The sequence below is a fragment of the Acomys russatus genome, chromosome 19, assembly GCF_903995435.1.
Source record: "Acomys russatus chromosome 19, mAcoRus1.1, whole genome shotgun sequence".
NCBI lineage: Eukaryota > Metazoa > Chordata > Mammalia > Rodentia > Muridae > Acomys > Acomys russatus.
The window spans coordinates 10,516,948-10,536,733 of record NC_067155.1 but is presented as its reverse complement, the minus strand read 5'-3'; the positions used below and the strand labels follow the sequence as shown (position 1 = coordinate 10,536,733).

At 49.8% G+C, this 19,786-nt stretch overlaps 1 protein-coding gene across 1 annotated transcript; it reads right to left on the bottom strand.

The window, feature by feature from the left end:
* Positions 1-5,636: 5,636 nt before the first annotated feature.
* Positions 5,637-18,705, bottom strand: LOC127203611 (myeloid zinc finger 1-like). Its single transcript, XM_051162433.1, has 6 exons — positions 18,535-18,705; positions 16,101-16,537; positions 15,504-15,690; positions 14,989-15,059; positions 14,748-14,868; positions 5,637-7,169 (listed from the first exon to the last, which is right to left on the bottom strand). Exons 2-6 carry the CDS (start codon positions 16,494-16,496, stop codon positions 5,734-5,736), a joined length of 2,211 nt encoding a protein of 736 aa, XP_051018390.1. The 5' UTR covers positions 16,497-16,537; positions 18,535-18,705; the 3' UTR covers positions 5,637-5,733.
* Positions 18,706-19,786: the final 1,081 nt, after the last annotated feature.

Here is a 19,786-nt window from a genome sequence, read left to right as displayed (position 1 = left end):
AGGTGGACATGGGTATTGGGCTCATGGCTTCGGCCTAGAGACCCACAGAAGTGGTATTGGGCCTCCTGACGGATCTGTGTTGAGTCAGTTCGCATCCAATCACAGTTTAGGGTGCTTGGGAGTCCGAAGAAAATAACTCAGAATGGGCCAGTGACTTCTGTTATCTAGGAAAGCAGCAAGCAGCCACAGTCAGCGCTTCTGATGCTCGTCTGATCGATCACAGCTTGAGAAACATGGCCGGAGCAGGTTGGGGCTCCGTGTGTTTTGCTCCTTTATAAAGGCTCTTTGCCATCTGACATTGATTGTGCTCCTCAGCATGACCCATGGTCCTACATGCAGCAGGCCTTGGTACACCATCGCTGGCAGCACCCTAATCCTCCTGACCGTTTTTGGGTTTTGGTTTTCGGCTTTTCGAGACAGGGTTTCTTTGTGTTGCCTTGCCTGTCCTGGACTTGCTTTTTAATTTTTATTTATTTATTTATTTGGTATTTTGAGACAGGGTTTCTCTGTCTTAACAGCTCTGGCTGTCCGGGAACTTGCTCTGTAGCCCAGGCTGGTCTGGAACTCATGGATATCCGGCCTGCCTCTGCCTCCCGAGTGCTGGGATTAAAGGCGTACGCCACCACGCCCAGCTCCTTCCTGACCTTTTAAGGCAAGCTGATTCTAAGACCCAGACAAATCATTCCAAAAGTACTCATTATTGTTTTCTTAGTTACCCTACTCTATGCTGCTTATTTTTGTTTATCTGCTGGATTTTTGTTTGTCTTCTTTTTCTTTTCTCTCAGTACAGGGTTTCACTGTATTGCCTTGGCTGTTCTGGTCTCGCTTTGTAGACCTGACTGGCCTCGAACTCAAGAGATTCACCTGCCTCTACCTCCCAAGTGCTGGGATTAAAGGTGTGCGCCACCATGCCCGGCTTGTTTTTGGTTTTGTTGTTGTTGTTAGGTTGGTATTTTTTTTTTTTTTTTTTTTAAATTTTAATCTATGTCCGTTGGTGTGGTGGTGTCAGATCTTGGAGTTACAGACAGTTGTGAGCTGCCATGTGGATGCTGGGAATTGAACTCGGGTCCTTTTGGAAGAGCAGGCAGTGCTCTTAACCACTGAGCCATCTCTCCAGCCCCCTGTTGTTAGGTTTTTGTTCTTGGCTTTATCTTTCTTCTTCCAGACAGGATCCGTATCTGTAGGCCAAACTCAGCATGTAGTTCAGGCTGATCTTGAACTGGCATTATCCTTGTTACCTACTGAGTGCTGTGATTACATATATATATATAGATATATATATATATATATATATATATATATATATATCTATCTCCATACCTGGCTCTTCCAAAATCCCATGGCTGTGCCTGGATGGGGCTGGGCTAATCTTTCTTTCTTTTTGTTCTTTATTTTGTTTAAAAACATTTTTTTTTTCTTTTCTGTTTTTCAAGACAGGGTCTCCCTGTGTAGACTTGGCTGCCTGAACTCACGTTGTAGACCAGGCTGGCCTCAAACTCACAGTGATCCGCCTGCCTCTGCCTCCCGAGTGCTGGGATTAAAAGTGTGCACCACCACGCCTGGCTGCTGGGCTAATCTTTCTAGCCCTGAAGTTGTGCTGGCAGTGTGGTAGCACTTGCCTGCCTGTGTTCTCTCCCTACCTCTCGGATTCTAAATTCTGCTTATCTTGGCTCAGGATCTTTAGTGGTCTGTGAGGCAGGAGAGAACAACACTGAAAATTATGGGGACTTGAAAAAGGAATAGAGCCTCCAGTCTTGGAGCCTGGTTGATGCCGGAGAAGCAAGAAGGCCAGTGCAATTAACAGTTGCTTAAAGGCTTTTCTTCCTTCTCAGCCTTAAACCTGCAATTTTCTAGGAATCTCACCAGAAACCCCATTTAAAGGGAAAAGATGTATACAGTTCTAGTATCTTCTGGTTTTACTTTATTGGATTATAATTCCATCCAAGGCATCTTTGAAGCCATCCTCTAATGGTTTCAAAAGGGGAAAGAAAAAGGTTTCTCAGCAACACTTCAGAATGTAACTTGAGAGCCACCAAAAAGGTATTACAACTAATGCTTAGCTAATGCTAAGACAATTGAGGCTCCCTTTGAGGATCCCATATCTATTACTTTCCCCCTTTTCTCCCTTGGGAAACATACCCACACTTGATTAAGCCTCTTTCTGAAAACTTCTCTCATGCTTAGAGCTTATATTAAAATATCTTTAATAAATCTCCCGCTTTGTTTCATACTGGCTAGGGCTAAGATTCTTTTCTACACTGGAGCCATGAATCTCAGTTCACCCAGAGCCCAGATCTCTATAAAATTAGGGGTATTTTCTAGGCTGCCATCATAAGGACTAGGGAACACCCCCCCCCCCCCCCGCCCACCTCCCACTCTTTCACACAGCATCAGCCTCTGATTTGGTTTGGCTTGTCTACTTAGCTTGAGGCCAGATTCAAGTTTGAAGTGTCATGATGAGGAGGCAAGAAGAAGTAAAATTATACAGACACACGCAGCTTGGACACACAGACCTTAAAATGGTATTCCTGGGGCTGGAGAGATACCTCAGAGGTTAAGTGCACTGGCTGCTGCTCTTCCAAAGGTCCTGAGTTCAATTCCCAGCAACCATATGGTGGCTCACAACCATCTATAATGCGATCTGATGCCCTCTTCTGGATGCAGGCAGAGCACAGTGTACACAATAAATCTTAAAAAAAAAAAAAAAAAAAAAAAAAAAGGTTATCCCTGGAGACACCCAGGCTGGAGCCAGTCTGACACCTACTCAACAAAAGACCTCACTTGGGGTTTAGGGCCCAAGCTGAGTCATGATAAGTGGGGCCCCTTTGACTACTTACATTCCAGTAACCCACGGGTGGTGGAGTACAACTGTGTCAAAGTCAAAGGCAGTAAGACGGGAGGAAAGATGGCTACTGCAAAGGAAGCAAGCGATGCCACGGGGGGCACCAGGCCTGAAATAGCCAGGACCACGTAAAGCGTTATCAGTGGCGTTTCTTGTGACTTCCTGCCGCAGACTCCCTAGTGGGAGGGAGAACCTAGTAGCCCTATGAACGGAACCATGGCGGAAGAAGCCTGTGAATAGAAGGGGGGAACAAATTCCAGGGGACACATCTGGGCCCAGGGCCGGAAGCCTGTGCTCTCCAATTTGGGGTCCCACTCAGTCTTTCTTAGCACCTATTGGCTGCAAACCCACGGGACAAGGAAAATCTTGAAATGTCTGACTTTCCAGGTTAAACCTCCTATTCTGGCTTGTATCATAGCCACCTCCTGTGTTCATTGCTCAGTGCTCCTCTCCCTGTTGGGAAGAGCGCTTTTGCCTGTTTGTGACTTTTCAGGCCTTTGGGGGAGTTGTGCTGTTAAGATGAAAAGTGACTGGGGCTGGAGAGATGGCTCAGAGGTTAAGAGCACTGTCTGCTCTTGCAGAGGTCATGAGTTCAATTCCCAGCAACCACATGACACAACCATCTATAATGAGATCTGGTGCCCTCTTCTGGCCTGTAGTGTTACATGTAGACAGAATGCTGTATATATAATAAAATAAATATTTAAAAAAAAAGATGAAAGTGACTGGACAGTGGATTTGGGCACAGGGAAACGATGTGGTGGAGTTGCTCGTATTGGCCCAGAGCAAGATGGAGAGCTTGAGAGGTAGGTAATCCCTTTGGAGGCTCGCATGTTCTTCTGTGCCCTCCCAGGCTCTGGAGTGTGCTGTGAGTGTTGGAAGACACCATGAGATCCTGTCTCCTGACAGACACTGAGATATCACTTAAGTTCCTGCCTCCGAGCTCTAGACCTGTTTGGGCATCACCTCAGGGCAGAGGCCTCTAAGCCTGCTGCTCTGAGAAACAAGGTGCCTCGGAGGCTGGGAAGGGTGGCCTTCCAGCAGGCACAGCAATCTCTTCTCCTGGCAGCTGCGGAAGGCCCTTCTAGTAGTAATCTACACGTCACCCCCAGCCAGGCCTTCTAGCTCCCTGGAAGAATGGCCCTGAGTGTCCTACCTCAGGATTCTCAATCACCCTGGGACAGGATACCCACCCACAATGATCAAAGCTCACAAATGGCTCCTCCCAAGTCCCACCTCCTTTGCAGCTCAGCCACTTAAAAAATTTCAAGCACCCTGGGTGTGGTGGCGCAGGCCTTTAATCTCAGTACTCAGGAGGCAGAGGCAGGCTGATTGCTGTGAGTTCGAGGCCAGCCTGGTCTACAAAGTGAGTCCAGAACAGTCAAGGATTCACAGAGAGACCCTGTCTCCTAAAACCAAAAACCAAAGCAAAGTCTGTGCTATCACACTACCACATTTGTATTTTGGCTTCTTCCTTCCCCTTCCTTCCTTTCCTTCTTTCTTTTTCTTTCCTTTCTGGTTTCTCACTATGTAACATCCTGGAACTTGTTATGTAGACCTGCCTGTTGAGCTTATTTATTTATTTGTTTGTTTTGTTTCTTTGAGGCAAGGTTTCTCTGTGTAGCCTTGACTGTCCTGGACTCCCTTTGTAGACCAGGCTGGCCATCTGCCTGCCTCCTGCCTGAGTGCTGGGATTTAAGGCGTGAGCTACTGCTTGTACCCCTGCAGGCCAGTAGAGGGCATCAGATCACAATGTGGATGGTTGTGAACCACCATGTGGTTGGTGGGTTGTGAACCACCATGTGGCTGGTGGGAATTGAACTCAGGACCTCTGGAACAGAGATCAGTGCTCTTAACCACTGAGCCATCTCTCCAGCCCTTGTAGCGCTTATTATGGCAATGCTTTTGTCTCTGTTTCCCAACTGCGGTGCTTATATGCAGTCAATATGAGCTTTCAAAATGGCAGCTGTGGTGTAGCCCAAACTGGACTCAAACTCTCTGCAATCCTCCTGTCTCAGCCTCCTGAGTGCTGGAGTTACAGGTATGTACACTCATCTGGACTACCCTTTTCAGCCACCCACCAGTCAGGCGGACCTCTCTCTTGACTAGATCTTAAGTAATTACCATGGCAGATGCAAAGAACCCTTTCCTCCCTTGTGAGTGTGGCTAATCTGTCCCGTCTGAGGCTGGGCATCCCCTCTGTATAAGCCAGAAGTATGGTACAGAGTATACCCCACAAGAAAGCAGTGCTATAACCGGGCGGTAGTGGCGCACGCCTTTAATCCCTGCACTTAGGAGGCAGAGGCAGGCGGATCATCGCTTTGAGTTTGAGGCCAGCCTGGTCGAAAAAGTGAGTCCAGAACAGCCAAGGCTACACAGAGAAACGAGAAACACTGTCTCGGGGAAAAAGAAAGAAAGAAAGGGAAAGAAAGAAAGAAAGACAGAAAGAGAAAGAAAGAAAGAAAGAAAGAAAGAAAGAAAGAAAGAAAGAAAGAGGAAAGAAAGAAAGAAAGAGAAGAAAGAAGAAAGAAAGAAAGAAAGAAAAGAAGAAGAACAGAGAAGAAAGAAAAAGGAAAAAGAAGAGAAAGAAAGAAAGAAAGAAAAGAAAGAAAGGGAAAGAAAGAAAGAAGAAGAAAGAAAGAGAAAGACAGAAAGAGAAAGAAAGAAAGAAAGAAAGAAAGAAAGAAAGAAAGAAAGAAAGAAACTGCTACAGTGCTAAAGCCTGTGTGCAGAGGCTATGCGAGCATGGAAACAGCGGTAAGGCGGGCAGAGGAACCGTACAGGTAGTGAGGCATCATCTATTTATTGAGCACCTACTGAAGACCAGACCCTAGGCGGGCCGGGTGGGCAAATGCCAGCCTCACAACAACAACCCTGTGAAGTGTTTTGACCTACTCGGTGCTGTGCACGCGCTGGTGCTGAATGAGCTTGGTGCTCTGGTGGAAGCGGCGGCCGCAGTCCTGGCAGGTGAAGGGCTTTTCGCGTCGGTGGGTGCGCAGGTGCTGGGTGAGCGTGGGCCGTTGGCGGAAAGCCTTGCCACACTCGGGGCACGCGTAGGGCCGCTCGCCCGTGTGGATGCGCCGGTGCTGGGTGAGGTTGGCGTGCTGCCTGAAGCTCTGGCCGCACTCGGGGCAGGCGAAGGGCCGCTCACCGGTGTGGATGCGCTGGTGCTCGGTGAGGCGGGACACCTGCGTAAAGCCGACGCCGCACTCCCCGCAGTGGTAGGGCTTCTCGCCCGTGTGGGTCCTCTGGTGGCGCGTGAGCTTGAGTCGCTGGCTGAAGCGCTGGCCGCACTCCGGGCAGGCGAAGGGCTTCTCACCCGTGTGCACGCGCAGGTGCTGCGTGAGCGTGGGCCGCTGGCGGAAGGCCTTGCCACACTCGGCGCAGACGAAGGGCCGCTCGCCGGTGTGGATGCGCCGGTGTTGTGTGAGGTTGGAGCGCTGGCGGAAGCTCTGGCCACACTCGGCACAGGCAAAGGGCCGGTCGCCGCTGTGCACGCGCCGGTGCTGCAGCAGCACCGAGCGGTGGCCGAAGCGCTCGCCGCACTCCACGCATCCGAAGGACTTGTCCCCAGTGTGCACCGCCTGATGCTCCAGCAGCACGGCGCGCCTTGGGAAGCTCTCGCAACACTCGCTGCACGGGAAGGGGCCCGGGGGCTCTGGGGCACCGGAGAGGGTCAGGGTGGGTGGCATCGGACCTGGCGGGTCGCCGTGGATGCGCTGGTGCTGCAGTAGGTTGGAACGCTGCCGAAAGCTCTGGCCGCACTCCGTGCAGCGGAATGGCTGCTCACCCGTGTGCACGCGCCGGTGCTCCTCCAGGCGCGCGCTGCGCACGAAGCCCTGGCCACAGTCGCAGCACACGAAAGGTCGCTCCTCGGTATGCGTGAGCTGGTGTCGCAGCAGGTGAGAGCTGCGGCTGAAGCTGCGGCCACATTCGCCACACACGAACGGTCGCTCGCCAGTGTGGATCTTTTGGTGCCGCAGCAGATTGCTTCGTTGGCTGAACACCTTGCCACAAACGTCGCAGTGGCCGCCTCGCGTTGCTCCGGTCCCTGTACTAGGGCGGCCCCGGCTCCGGCCCCTTGGGGCATACCAGCGAGTTGCCACCAGTTCTGGGCCCTCACCGGGATAGGGATCCTCGAAAACAGGGTCCTTTTCATCATCTCTCAGGTCGCTGGGGAGTACGAGGGCATGGGCGAAGCCACCTTCTCGGGTGGGAGACTGTATCTGTCCGGAGAGGCTAGACATGTCCAGATCCCAGGGTACATGGAGGTGGGGGCTCACGGTGTCTGGCTCTGTAGTGATGCTGTCCATTTGCAGCGTAAACCCTGTGTGAGGGGACCCATTCCTTTATAAGACTCTACCTTTCTGCCCTAACCCACAGAACTCTGGAAGACTGATCTATAGGCCTGGAACTGGCTGGTGAGGCAGACAGGAGATAAGAGTGGCAGTTCTGGGCTGGAGAGATGGCTCAGAAGTTCTTCTAGAGGTCCTGAGTTCAATTCCCAGCAACCACATGGTGGCTCACAAGCATCTACAATGAGATCTGGTGCCCTCTTCTGGCGGGCAGGCATATATATACAGGCAGCACATTGATTGTATACATAATAATTTATTTATTGATTGATTTTGGATTTTCGAGACAAGGTTTCTCTGTGTAGCTTTGACTATCCTGGACTTACTTTGTAGACCAGGCTGGCCTTGAACTCACAGCAAATTGAACTCACAGGGAGCCCCTGCCTCCCGAGTGCTGGGATTAAAGGCGTGTACCACCAGGCCCGGACTAATAAATATATATATATATATATATTTAAAAAAAAGATTTATTATTATTACATATACAGTACTCTGCCTCCATGTACACCTTCATGCCAGAAGAGGGCATCAGATCATATTATAGATGGCTGTGAGCCACCATGTGGTTGCTGGGAATTGAACTCATAACCCCTGAAAGAGCAGCCAGTACTTTTAACCTCTGAGCCATCTCTCCAGCCCCAATAAATAAATCTTAAAAAAAAAAAAAAAGAGTGGCAGTTCTATCTGAACAGGTTTCTTTGAGCTGGGGGTAGGGGTGGAGTGGAGGTAAAAAACACCTCTTTCTGGGAGGATTCTGGGTGACAGTGGGGCCCAGTTTAGGTGGCCAATGGAAAATGCAGAGAATGCAGATTCAATAAAAGGCAGAGGTGACTTCCAACAGGTAGCAGTGAGGTGGGAATGCAGTTCTCAAGTCTTGGATTTGGGGCTTGCCACATTTAAGATGACCCAGGCAAGGGAGTCTAATGTAGGCTTGGGGGCTGGGGATGAGATGAACACGGGGCCTACACGTGCACAGCACAGAAGCTGTCTATGTGGAAGTATGTCCGTGCTACAGAGCGAGCCTTCCAAGATGCACGGCCTCAGGCACGATGGACCACAGAGTGGGCTTCCAGTATAAGAGGCCAATAGACGGATGAGCTGTCCATCAAGACAAACTGGTGGGTGGAGACCAAATGGGTGACAGACAATCCATGAGGCACCAAAGGGAAGTAAGGTGGATTAGAATGCACTGAAGGAAACCAGAAACAAAAGCCGAGCCAACAACTCTCCAGAGACTAAGAGCTAACTAATTTACTATAGAGCTTCAGTAAATCAACAGAGGCCTGACGGTCACACATGGAAGAAGGACCCGAACAAGAAAAACATGTACCTAACTGTTCAGACTCTATAGAATATGTTAGTCCCTGCTTAGAAAAATTCACAGTACCTTGTTTTCGATTCTCAGCATTTATTTATTTTTCCCCCAGAGGTGGGACTCGAATCCAGCAGGTCTCGTGTGCTAGGGAAAAATTTTACCATTGAGCCACATCCTCTAGCCTGTTGCCTGTGTTGGCCTGAAGAGGAGGCTGGATTTCCTGTAACTGGAGTTACGGTGGTTGTATGCTGACATGTGGGCGCTGGGAATTTCAAGAGAAGCCAGTGTGCTCTTAACTGCTGAGCCATCTCTCTAGCCTTGCCTTCATAATCTTAAGTGTTTGTATGCATTGCTGGTACAACACAATTTGGGTTGGAAAATTCAATCAAAATAGTAAGCTGGGCAGTGGTGGCGCACGCCTTTAATCCCAGCACTCGGGAGGCAGAGGCAGGTGGATCTCTGTGAGTTCGAGGCCAGCCTGGTCTACAAAGTGAGTCCAGGACAGCCAAGGCTACACAGAGAAACCCTGTCTCAAAAACAACAACAAAACAAAAAACAACAAACAAACAAGCAAATCCAATCAAAACAGTAAAAGAACAGGGCATGGTGGTAAATTCTTCCAATCCCAGAATCTTCAGGATGAAGGTAGGAGTTCAAGGTGCTACAAACCAAGTTCAAGGCCAGCTGGGCTACATGAGCTACTATCTTGAAAACAAAAACCAAAACAACCCCCACAAAAACTAAAACAGCAGTGCTTCATGCTGTCCCAGGAATTACACTTTTATTTATTTGTTTGTTTTTCTTTTTTCCAAGACAGGGTCTCTCTGTGTTAGCCTTGGCTGTCCTCGAACTCACAGCGATCCACTTGCCTCTGCCTCCTGAGTGCTGGGATTATAGGCCTGCGCCAACACCGTCCGGCGGAATTACACTTTTAGGTATTCTTATTCAATAGTTGTGTTCCTTCTTGTGTTAATGGTCTATGAGCAGGGTTTCCCAGGACTTAATGAGAGGCAATCCACAAGAATTGCAGACAGACACGACCATAATAAGCCAGGAGTCTACAGAGCTGTCTGAAGACCTGTGATGACCCCTGTTGTTTGCCAAGCATGTGACATGAAAACAGGAACAGAATAAGGTTATTTGTGCTAAGTTCATTTGTACATCCACGGGAATATTTTTTCTTTGGTAAATATTATGTGTATGTATGCATGATTGCATGAATTTGTGTCACTGTATATATGCAGGTACCCTAGAAGGTCAGAGGGTATCAGACATGTGAACCTCTTGATACAGGGTTGAAAAGCAGCAATCACTCTTTTGTAGCCTTGGCTGTCCCAGACTTGCTCTGCAGACCTGGCTGGCCTCGAATTCACAGAGATCCATCTGCCTTTGCCTACCAAGTGCTGGGATTAAAGGTGTGCACCACTGTGCCTGGCCATTTTTTTTCTTAAAAAAAAAATATATTTAAATAATAAATATTTAAAACATATTATTTATTGGCGTGTGTGCATGCGTGCGATTATGCTATAGTGCATATGTGGAGGGCAGAGGACAACTGGCAGGACTTGGTCTTTTCTTTCCACCATGGGGTGCTAGTGAGCCAGCCATCTCATCAAGCAAAGTTTGTTCATTTTATTTATTTATTTATTTTGAGACAGAGTCTCTCTATGTATCCCTGGATGTCCTGGAACTCACTATGCAGATCAGGCTGGCCTTGAACTCAGAGATCTATCTGCCTCTGCCTCATAAGTGCTAGAACTAAAGGTGTGTGTGTCACTATGCCTGGCTTGTTCATTATTTTATTTATTTATTTTGTTTTTCAAGACAGGGTTTCTCTATGTAGCCTTGGCTGTCCTGGAACTCACAGAGATCTGATTGCCGTCACCTCCCAGGTGCTGGGTTAAAGGCACCCACCTGCTCAGTAAAAAAATTAAAAAAATAAAATAAAATTTAAGCCTATTTCATGTGTATGGGTGTTTTGCCAGATGTATGTCTGTGTACCACTTGCATGCCTGGGGCCAGAGAAGGCCAGAAAGGGTTCTGGATCTCCAGAACTGGAGTTAAAGATGGTTGTGAGGCACCCATTCTTTCCAGCCCAGGGGTTGTTAATCTTAAAACATTCTTTTTTATTTGAGGCAGGGTTTATACAGCCCTGGCTAGCCTGGAACTCATTATGTAGACAAGGCTGGCCTTGAATTCACAGAGCTCTTCCTGCCTCCATGCACTGTATTAAAGATGCAGTAGTATGGCCCCGTGTTTGTATTTTAAATTATGTATATATGGGAGCCGCGCGTGGTGGCGCACACCTTTAATCCCAGCACTTGGGAGGCAGAGGCAGGCAGATCGCTGTGAGTTCGAGGCCAGCCTGGTCTACAAAGTGAGTCCAGGATGGCCAAGGCTACACAGAGAAACCCTGTCTCGAAAAAAAAAAAAAAAAAAAAAAAGATATATGTGTATGTCTCTGTGCCTGTGAGTGCAGTGATCTCAGAAGTCAGAAGAGAGCATCAGGGACCCTGGGCCTGGAGTTACAGGAGGTGGTGAGCTGCCTGACTTGGGTGCTAAGAATCCAATCTGGGTCCTTCGCAAAAGGAGTATGTCCTCCTATCTGATGAGCAATCTCTCCAGCTCCTTAAACATTTTCTTCTTTTTAAACTTTTCATGCCAGTGCATGGTCATGTATGCCTATAATCCCAGCACTTTTGGTGTCTGAGGCAGAAAGACTGACATAGATTTGATAATCAGCTCTGAATACAATTGGGATCAAGACTCCCTGGACACAGAGAAAATGAACTAAACCAAACCAAAGCAAACGAAACCAAACCAAAGCAAACCAAAGAACAAACAAAACAGCCCCCCCCCAATCCAAACAACAAAAACCCTTTTATCTTTCATTTTTTTATTTTATATATATGTACGGGTGTTTTGTCTGTCTGTCTGTCTGTCTGTCTGTGTAGTGTGTGTGTACAGTGCCTACAATGGCCAGCCAGATCCTCTGGGACAGTTTTGAGCAACCATGGGAGTGCTGGGAATCAAACCTAGGTCCTCTGGAAGAGTAACCTGTGCTTTAACCACTGAACCATCTCTGCAGCCCCATTTCAACAAACAACAACAAAACCAAACCAAACCCCCTTTTGTCTTTCTGCTTGTTTTTGGTTTAAAAGAAAACAAGTCTTACTATGTAACCCTGGCTACACAGAGCTTGCTACGTAGATCAGGCTGGCTTTATTTTTATTTTATTTTTGGTTTTTCGAGACAGGGTTTCTCTGTGTAGCCTTGGCTGTCCGGGACTCACTTTGTAGACCAGGCTGGTCTCGAACTCACAGTGATCCACCTGCCTCTGCTTCCCGAGTGCTGGGATTAAAGGCCTGTGCCACCACACCCGGCTTCAGGCTGGCTTTAAATCCACAGAAATCTGCTTGCTTTTGCTTACCATTTCTGGCTTGCTGTGTGCTTTTGAAACGGCGTTTTACTAGTTTTCCTAGGCTGGTTCTACTTGTATTGTAAAAGGTTACTGAGCACAACCTGGCTGTACAGGTACATGTTGCTTAACTAAGAAAAGCTGAGAGGTGTTGTCCAGTGGTTTGCTTTTTACACTGCAAAAAAATATTTTTTTTTGGCTGGGTGGTGACACATGCCTTTAATCCCAGCACTTGGGAGGCAGAGGCAGGTGGATCTCTGTGAGTTCGAGGCTAGCCTGGTCTGCAAAGTGAGTCCAGGACAGTCAAGGCTACACAGAGAAATCCTGTCTCGAAAAAACAAAAACAAAAACGAAAGTAAAAACGCACAAACAAACAAAACAAAACAAAAAAACAGAAAAAGCATTTTTGGTGCGTGTGCATACATGGCCTACAGGTCAGAAGACAACCTGTAGGAAGTGACTTTCTCCTTCCACCATGTGGGTCCCAGAGGTGGAACTCAGGTTGTTGGGCATAGTAGCAAACGCTTTTTGGGCTTGAGCCATCTGGTCAACCCTCACTGTAGTCCATGCTGGCCTTGAAGGCATGGCGATCCTCCAGCTTCCGCCTACCTCCTGCCTCCACCGCCCATGGGCTAGGTGTGTAGAACCATACCTATCCAGCTTTGTGGTCAGGGCTGAGCAACACACTGCTGTGCAGTGCATGGTTGTACTGTGTCTGCTCCTCTGCACCCAGATTCTTTCTGGAAGGCACATTAAGAACTAGTCATGCTGGCTGTTGGGCACAGACGGGGCACTGTGCCGTGTACTCTCTGTACACCATTTTGAGTTTCCACCATGAGAATGCGTTAGCAATGGATGGTGGTCTGAGCTAGTCTAACTTTGTGAAACAAGCTTGCTTTTGCCTCATGGCAATCTGGGTTCAGGGCAAAGCAGGGCCTACATATGAGTAGGTTTATTAATTACCTGCTAACTATGTAGGGCAAACCCTAGCTGCAAAATTTTTTTTTTTTTAGTTAATTTATTCAGATTACATCTCAATTGTTATCCCCTCACTTGTATCCTCCCGTTCCTCCCTCCCTCCCTCTTTCACCCTATTCCCCTCCCTTAGGTCTATGACAAAAGGGGACCACCTTCTCCACCAGATGGTCACAGCCTATCAAGTCTCATCCTGGTAGCCTGCTTACCCTTCCTCTGAGTGCCACCAGGCCTTCCCACCCAAGGGGATGTGGTCAAATATGGGTCACCAGAGTTCATGTCAGAGTCAGTCCACATTCTCCACACAACTTGGAGAATGTCCTATCCATTGGCTAGATCTGAATAGGGGTTCCCTAGCTGTAAAATGTTAGGATAGGTTTTGGATGGGTTATCCTGTTGGGCCATTTTTGACTCAGGATAAAACAAACTATTACTGCTACTAGGCTAGGCTATTGCTAGCTAGGACACATCCCAAATGCAGTTATTTCAGGGCTCCAGGATACTGAGATATTGCCTGACTGTACACATGAAGACTAAAGCAGTCCAATAAAATGGCTCTGTGGAGACAGGCTCTCTTTACTGTCTTGCTTGCTGACTTACTCCAGTGTATCAAACTACTTCTGCCTTGTGTCTTTAGTAGATTCATTTGTATCCGCATGTCACTAGTGTGCCAATGCTGTCCCTGGCATAGTGTTAACATTTAAAATAGCATCATAATCAAGCACTAAACAGATCTCCGGGAGGACTGGAGAGATGCCTCAGAGGTTAAGAACGCTGACTTTCCTTCTTAAGGTCCTGAGTTCAATTCCCAGCAAGCACATGGTGGTTCATAAACATCTATAATGAGATCTGGTGCCCTCTTCTGCTGCCCTGCAGGCCATATATACAGGCAAAACACTGATATATAATAAATAAATAAATCTTAAAAAAAAAAAAAGATCTCTGGGAATATAACTCTAATAGCAGAATGCATGTTTAGCATGTGCAAAAGCCCAGGGTTCAATCCCTTGTGCATTTGAGTGTGCAACGCGTGTGCACACACACACACACACCACCACCACCACCAAATCACTAACAGGGCTGAGGATGTGTCTCAACTGGTAAGCCCTCGGTTCTATCCACAACACTGCATAAACCAGAAGCTGTATCCTGCTCCTATAATCCCAGCACTTGGGAAGCAGAGGCAGGAGGATCGGTTGTTCAGGGTCAATCTCAGCTACATACTGAGTTCCAGGGCAGCCTAGCATGTAGTAGACTCTGTCTCCGAACAAAACAGGGTCTCTTCCAATAACCAAAAACTCTGGCTGCGAGAAGAGGCACGGCTGGAGGATGGCACAAGCAGCCAAGGGCCGTGACCAAGAGTCATGGAGGTGAAAATGGACTGACGCTTGAAAGGAAAAGGTATGGTTGTTTACAGCAAGAACAGCCCGAGGAGGAAACAGCCAAGGGGCCTGAAGCAGTACTGCCGATGTGCCTGCGAGACAGCTGTGGATGAAAAGAGAAGCTGGTCCAAGCAGGACAAAGTGGTCCCCGCGTAACCCAAGTGGGGCTGGTCAGGACGGGTGACTGCTGAGGCAAGCAGGCGATTACGCTGGGCGCTCTGCTTCAGTGTGCTGCCAAGCCTGCCTCTGCCTCCCAAGTGCTTGGATTAAAGGTGTGCCCCACCACCGCCTGGCTTTGGGGAAGGTATTCTGATACAGGGCAAAGTCAGGGAGAGTCCAGGGGTGAGTGGCGTTGCCCACACTGCTGCGACTGGGCTGTCTTGAGGAGGGAAAGAAGGGTGCGTGGATGTCGTGGGTCACGAGGAGGGGGGCTCAGTCCCACTGTGTCCATCTCACTAACCTGGTGAAAAGATGCCCCCTACTTCCTCATGCCACAGGGCCACAGGGTCCTCGCTCCATGGGGACACACTAGGTTCAGTGTCGTTGTGAGGAGAGGTCTGGTCCAGTGTTTTCCCATGGCCCTGAAACCACAGTGATCACTGTGTTGGACTGGGCCTGGCTAGGCTCAGAGGATCTATCTGACACCCACCCATGATAGGCTCTTAGGGCAGAAGGTCACTCACATTTTGTGTAGCACTTACCTGGGCCTCCTTAGGTAGGAGAGTGGCTGAAGCCTCTTGGGTAGCAGGAAGAGGCTCGGACTCCAGGAGCTCTGCAGAGAAAAGAGTGGGGTTAGGCAGCTCAAGAAAGTTCTTAACCTTCTTAGTGGTGCCTGGTGCTGGGGTTCCAGACATGTGGGAGACATGGGCACAATCTTGAGGGTGGGAAGGGCAAGGCAGGATAGCTGAGGGCTCAGTGGGAATGACGTCAAACAGGCTTTTCTGGAAGGCAGACCGATGAGATGAGACAAGCACTGGCTTGGTGCATCTGTATCTCTGTGGGTCCCAAGGCAGCCTGTCCCATGATGCTTGGGGAAAGCTGTAGAAATGGGTCCATGGTGGTCAGGGTAGCAGTGTCTGTGCTGGCTAGGCTAGAGGCGGGAGAGGAAGGCCAGAGGCACACCGAAATGGTTTCATCTAGCAGGGCCTGGCTCCGTGTAGTGTAGGCAGCCTTGCCCAGCTAGGCTTGAGGTCCTGCCTACTTTGCCTGCTCTCACCTGGGTTCTCCATCACTTCTGTCGCCTCCTCTTTCATGGGGAGGTCCAGCGGCAAGTCCTGCACGGCCCCAGGGGGAGTCTCAGCTCCAGGCTCGGGAGTCTGAAGCTTGATGTGAGGTAAAGGCTGGAAGCTGGAGGGTTCCCTCTTCTCTGACAGGACCTCCTTGCCCTGTACCTGGACTGTGACCTAGCGAGATGCAGAGACCAAGGAGAGAGTGGGGAGGCTCGGAACAACCCATGGTCAATGGGAACCCGCTGTACGGCAGGACCTCCTGGTCAATCCATACTGACTAGGTCCTCCAAAGTCCTAAGCCTCCCCTCTCCCCTCTCTTGTCCTTGAGCAGACAGCAAAAGGGATGTTGGCTGGCACAACAGGGTTGCCTTCTACCCTCTGTGTCTTGTCCAGCTCAGGGGATGACATGTAACACAGCGTCACAGCAGATCCCTGTTATAGGTGGACACTTCTGTATGGCCAAGGAGTATGTCTGGCTCAGCATGGCATCCCCTCTCCCTCCTCCTCCCTCCCCCGCCCAGAGAGAGAGAGGCAGAGCTTGACAATGCTCCAGCCCTGACCTTCCAACTCAGCAACTGACTCACCCATTTCCGAGGTCCATCCAGCTCCCACCGAAGCCTGTCAACCAGGGCAGCAGCCTCTTCAGGGCTGCCTGGCCACTGCCCTTGTACACGGGTCCGGATCTCAGGAGGCAGTGCGCCCAGGAACTGCTCCAACACCAAGAGTTCAAGCATCTGGTCCTTGGAGTGTACCTCTGGGCGCAGCCACTGGCGACACAGCTCTCGGAGCTGGGCCAGGGCTTCACGAGGACCTATCGCTTCTTCATAACGGAAGCACCGGAAGCGCAGCCGAGCAGCCTCAGGGCCTGGGTCCCACAGAGTATCTTTTCCCGCCTCCTCCTCAGAGTCCTCCAGTTTCACCAGGATGGGCTCATTTTCTGGGGGTGCATGGCCTGGGGAGCCCACCACAATGGGTCTCATCAGGAGTACCAAGATCAGGTTTCTGAGGCCGGTGTCTGTCCCTAGGGAAGGAACAGCATGAGGCTTCTGGAATAGTGACAGACAGGGGCAGTGAACGCTTAGTGAGTGCCTGCTATATGCTGTGTTGTTTGATTCTGAGAACTTCTCCATGCAGAGGACACTGTGACAGGCAATGACAGGTCAGGCACACCCCAGACACCAGAGGGAAACTACCTGAGCCACTTACTTTGCTGACCTCTCCAGCTGGGTCTATGCAGTGTCTGGTAGCTTTACCCTGTTCTAAATACAGGTTGCTCCTTAGGCTTAGAAACGTTTCTCTTCCCTAAATCCTATTCCTTTCTATAGCAAGTGAAGGAACCAGGCCCCCCATCCTTAAAGAACCCCGTTAAGGCTAAAGTCTGGGGGAATGTAGAAGCTGGCTGACCCAGTCCTCCCTTAAGGACCCCTATTAAGGCCAAAGTCTGTAAATCTCCTCTGCTGCAGACTGCTTTAACACTTCTCTTCTCTGCCAGGAAAACAATTCTGAGGAGTCACAACTGATAACTGATCCTAGCCACCTGCCAGGGCAGAGTGTCCCAAGAGTTAAAGAAATACGCTGTTTAGACTAACAACACAGCCAGCTCACCTCGAAAAAGTCCAAACATACTCTCTCCTAGTCAAGCTGACCAGCAAATGAACTAGCACACAACAACAACAAATTAGGGGAAGCCAGGCCAAAGTTCCTAACACCCCCTGTGACTGCTTCAACCAATCTTTTCCATAGGTCAACTTGCCCACTCCCCAACCACGAAATGCCAAGGCTTATTAACTCCCTGTTTGCAGCTTTTCTGTCCAAATGCCAACCGATCACACACTGTGAAACTCATTTATTTGTCTAAAACCTATAAAAACCCTACGAATTTGCTGTTCACGGTCGCCTCACTCTGATGTGTGGGTAGATCCCAGTGCACTGGAACAATACACTTCCTGCTTTTGCATCGATCCAGTCTTCTTGTCTCTCACTTGGGGGCTTCCAGGAATAGACTCTCCCGACTAGAGTCTTACACAGACACTTCTCTGCTTGTATCCCGCCACCAGTACCACTGCTGCCTCCTCCCGGGACTCCCAATTAACAGTCCCTTAATGTTTTCTACCCAGTGTCAGACGTGGCTCTTCTCTCAGGCCCCACCGTTCCTCTCCCGATGAGGTCTCAAGAAAGACAGCCCTGCTCCACCTGACCCCTCATGTCAACTCCTCTCAGGCAAACACCTTTCCGAACACCGGAAGCTAACTCATCACCTCCAGCAATGATCCATTTCTTCGGCTCTAATTTAGTTGGGGTTGGGTGGTGACAGGGGGACTTCCGAAGATCCTCAAACGCCCCCAAGTCACTGGACCAACAGTCTGCAAGCGAGGTCCAAGATACTGATTTCTCTGTGTCCATGTGAACTGCAGTTTCCTCACCTGCAAACAGGGCTGACTTCCCCTCCCCTGATACTTTCTGCAACTGGGACTTTGTGAAAATCTGGATTTATTACTGGAGCGACATCAAGAGTCAGCTTGATTTCTATGGGTTACACCTCTGCTCCTCATCGTGGCAAATTAACAAGCCCAGCGAGAAACTTGGAACAGCCACTAAGCAAGTAGAAGAGGTTCCGGAAATACATTTCCCAGAAGTCTAAGCGAGCACCACCGTTCTAGAGCGCCATGTGGTCCCGTCGCCGTGGCAACGATGGTAAGCTCGCGCGACTGCACAGAGCCGACCTACAGGGAGTTCCCGGATCCCTGCCAGCGCCCTGGGTCAGGATGAACAGCCGGAATCCCACAAACCACTCCTCTACCCAGTCCCATCCTAAGGTTTCGCGGTGAAGGGACACCCCAGCCTTCCTTCAGTGCTCCGGGAGGGGGTGCAGGGGGGGGGGGGGGAGGCTGCGCACTCCTGAACATGCGCACGCCCGTTCGCTTCATCCAGGCTACACTACATTTCCCAGACTGCTCCGCGCGCAGCTCCAAGCCCACCTGCCCTTCCCCCCCCCCCCCCCCCCGCCTCCGTTTCTACCCTTCTTCCCGTCCCCAGGGGATTGCTCTGGTCGCAAGGGTCAGGTCGCACTCCTGGCCGTCTCTTCCCACACTCCCTGTCTCGAATCCAGGCGTCAGGGCCCCGTCGACGCGCACAACCCTCTCTCTGGGGGCAACTGATGGCAGCACCGCCTTCCAGACCGCGCATGCCCCCCACCTCATTTTTTTGTCAAATTTCTTCGGGCCTTCCCCGGGATTTGCAGGGTTCTGTACCAATCACGGCTCTCACTAGGACGCCGTCAGCCTCCCCGTTTCCATGGCAACCCCGGCGCGCGCGCCCGCCTCCCCCCCCCCCCCCCCCGCACCTTCTGAACCGTTCGGCGAAAGATTCAACTAGAAGCTTTCCAAGAGTGGTCGGTAGTGCTGTGTGTGCAAACCGAGCGGCGCCGGACCTCTTTTGTATTTCTGCGCGGTGGTGGCACTGAGGGGGGTTCCATGGTAATGTGGGGGGGGGGCGGGCAAACTGGTGGTACCCTAGGTAACGACCGGACTACCTGGTTTAGGAAAGGGTGTCCGGTTCTGTGGGGAGGGCTCAGGGACACAAAAACCCAGCGAGATAGCTATGAAAGAAGGCAGAGATACCGGCACACAGAGTCGGGGCCAGGAGGAGGACAGGTGCCCGAAGATTGCGATGGTGGAGACAGTGAATATAAGAGAACACACACACCAGATACAGTTGTGTGTGTGTGTGTGTGTGTGTGTGGTGTCATTCATTAGAGTCAGAATGAGGACTTGAGCCATGTCAGAAAATTCAGCGAGCCGAAGAGAAGAGAGGAGCACAAAGGGATTGGGATTAGGAAAGTTTGCCATCGAGACTCTAGGGGTGGACCCAAGTACAAAGGAACGCAGGAAGAAAAGATGGAAATTAGAGATACAGTAAGACTGACTGGTAGGTTTCAAAGACTGAGAGAAAGGTGGCAACAAAAAGACAACTGGCTGCGCGCGAGCGTGTGTGTGTGTGTATGTGTGTGTGTGTGTGTGTGTGTGTGTGTGTGTGTGTGTGAATTTTAAGAGAAAATTCAGAGAAGAAAAATTGACGATACACCAGAAAGATGACCCAGCGTCCTCTAGAGTGTCATTTTGGGACACCTGACTACTTAAACATAGCATTTTTTTTTTCTTCCCTGAGACAGGGTTTCTCTGTGTAGCCTTGGCTAGCAGTTTTGTTTTTCGCTTTTCTTCATCATCTGTGGCTGAAGTCCACACACTATTCTATTAGAAGCTGATGGATT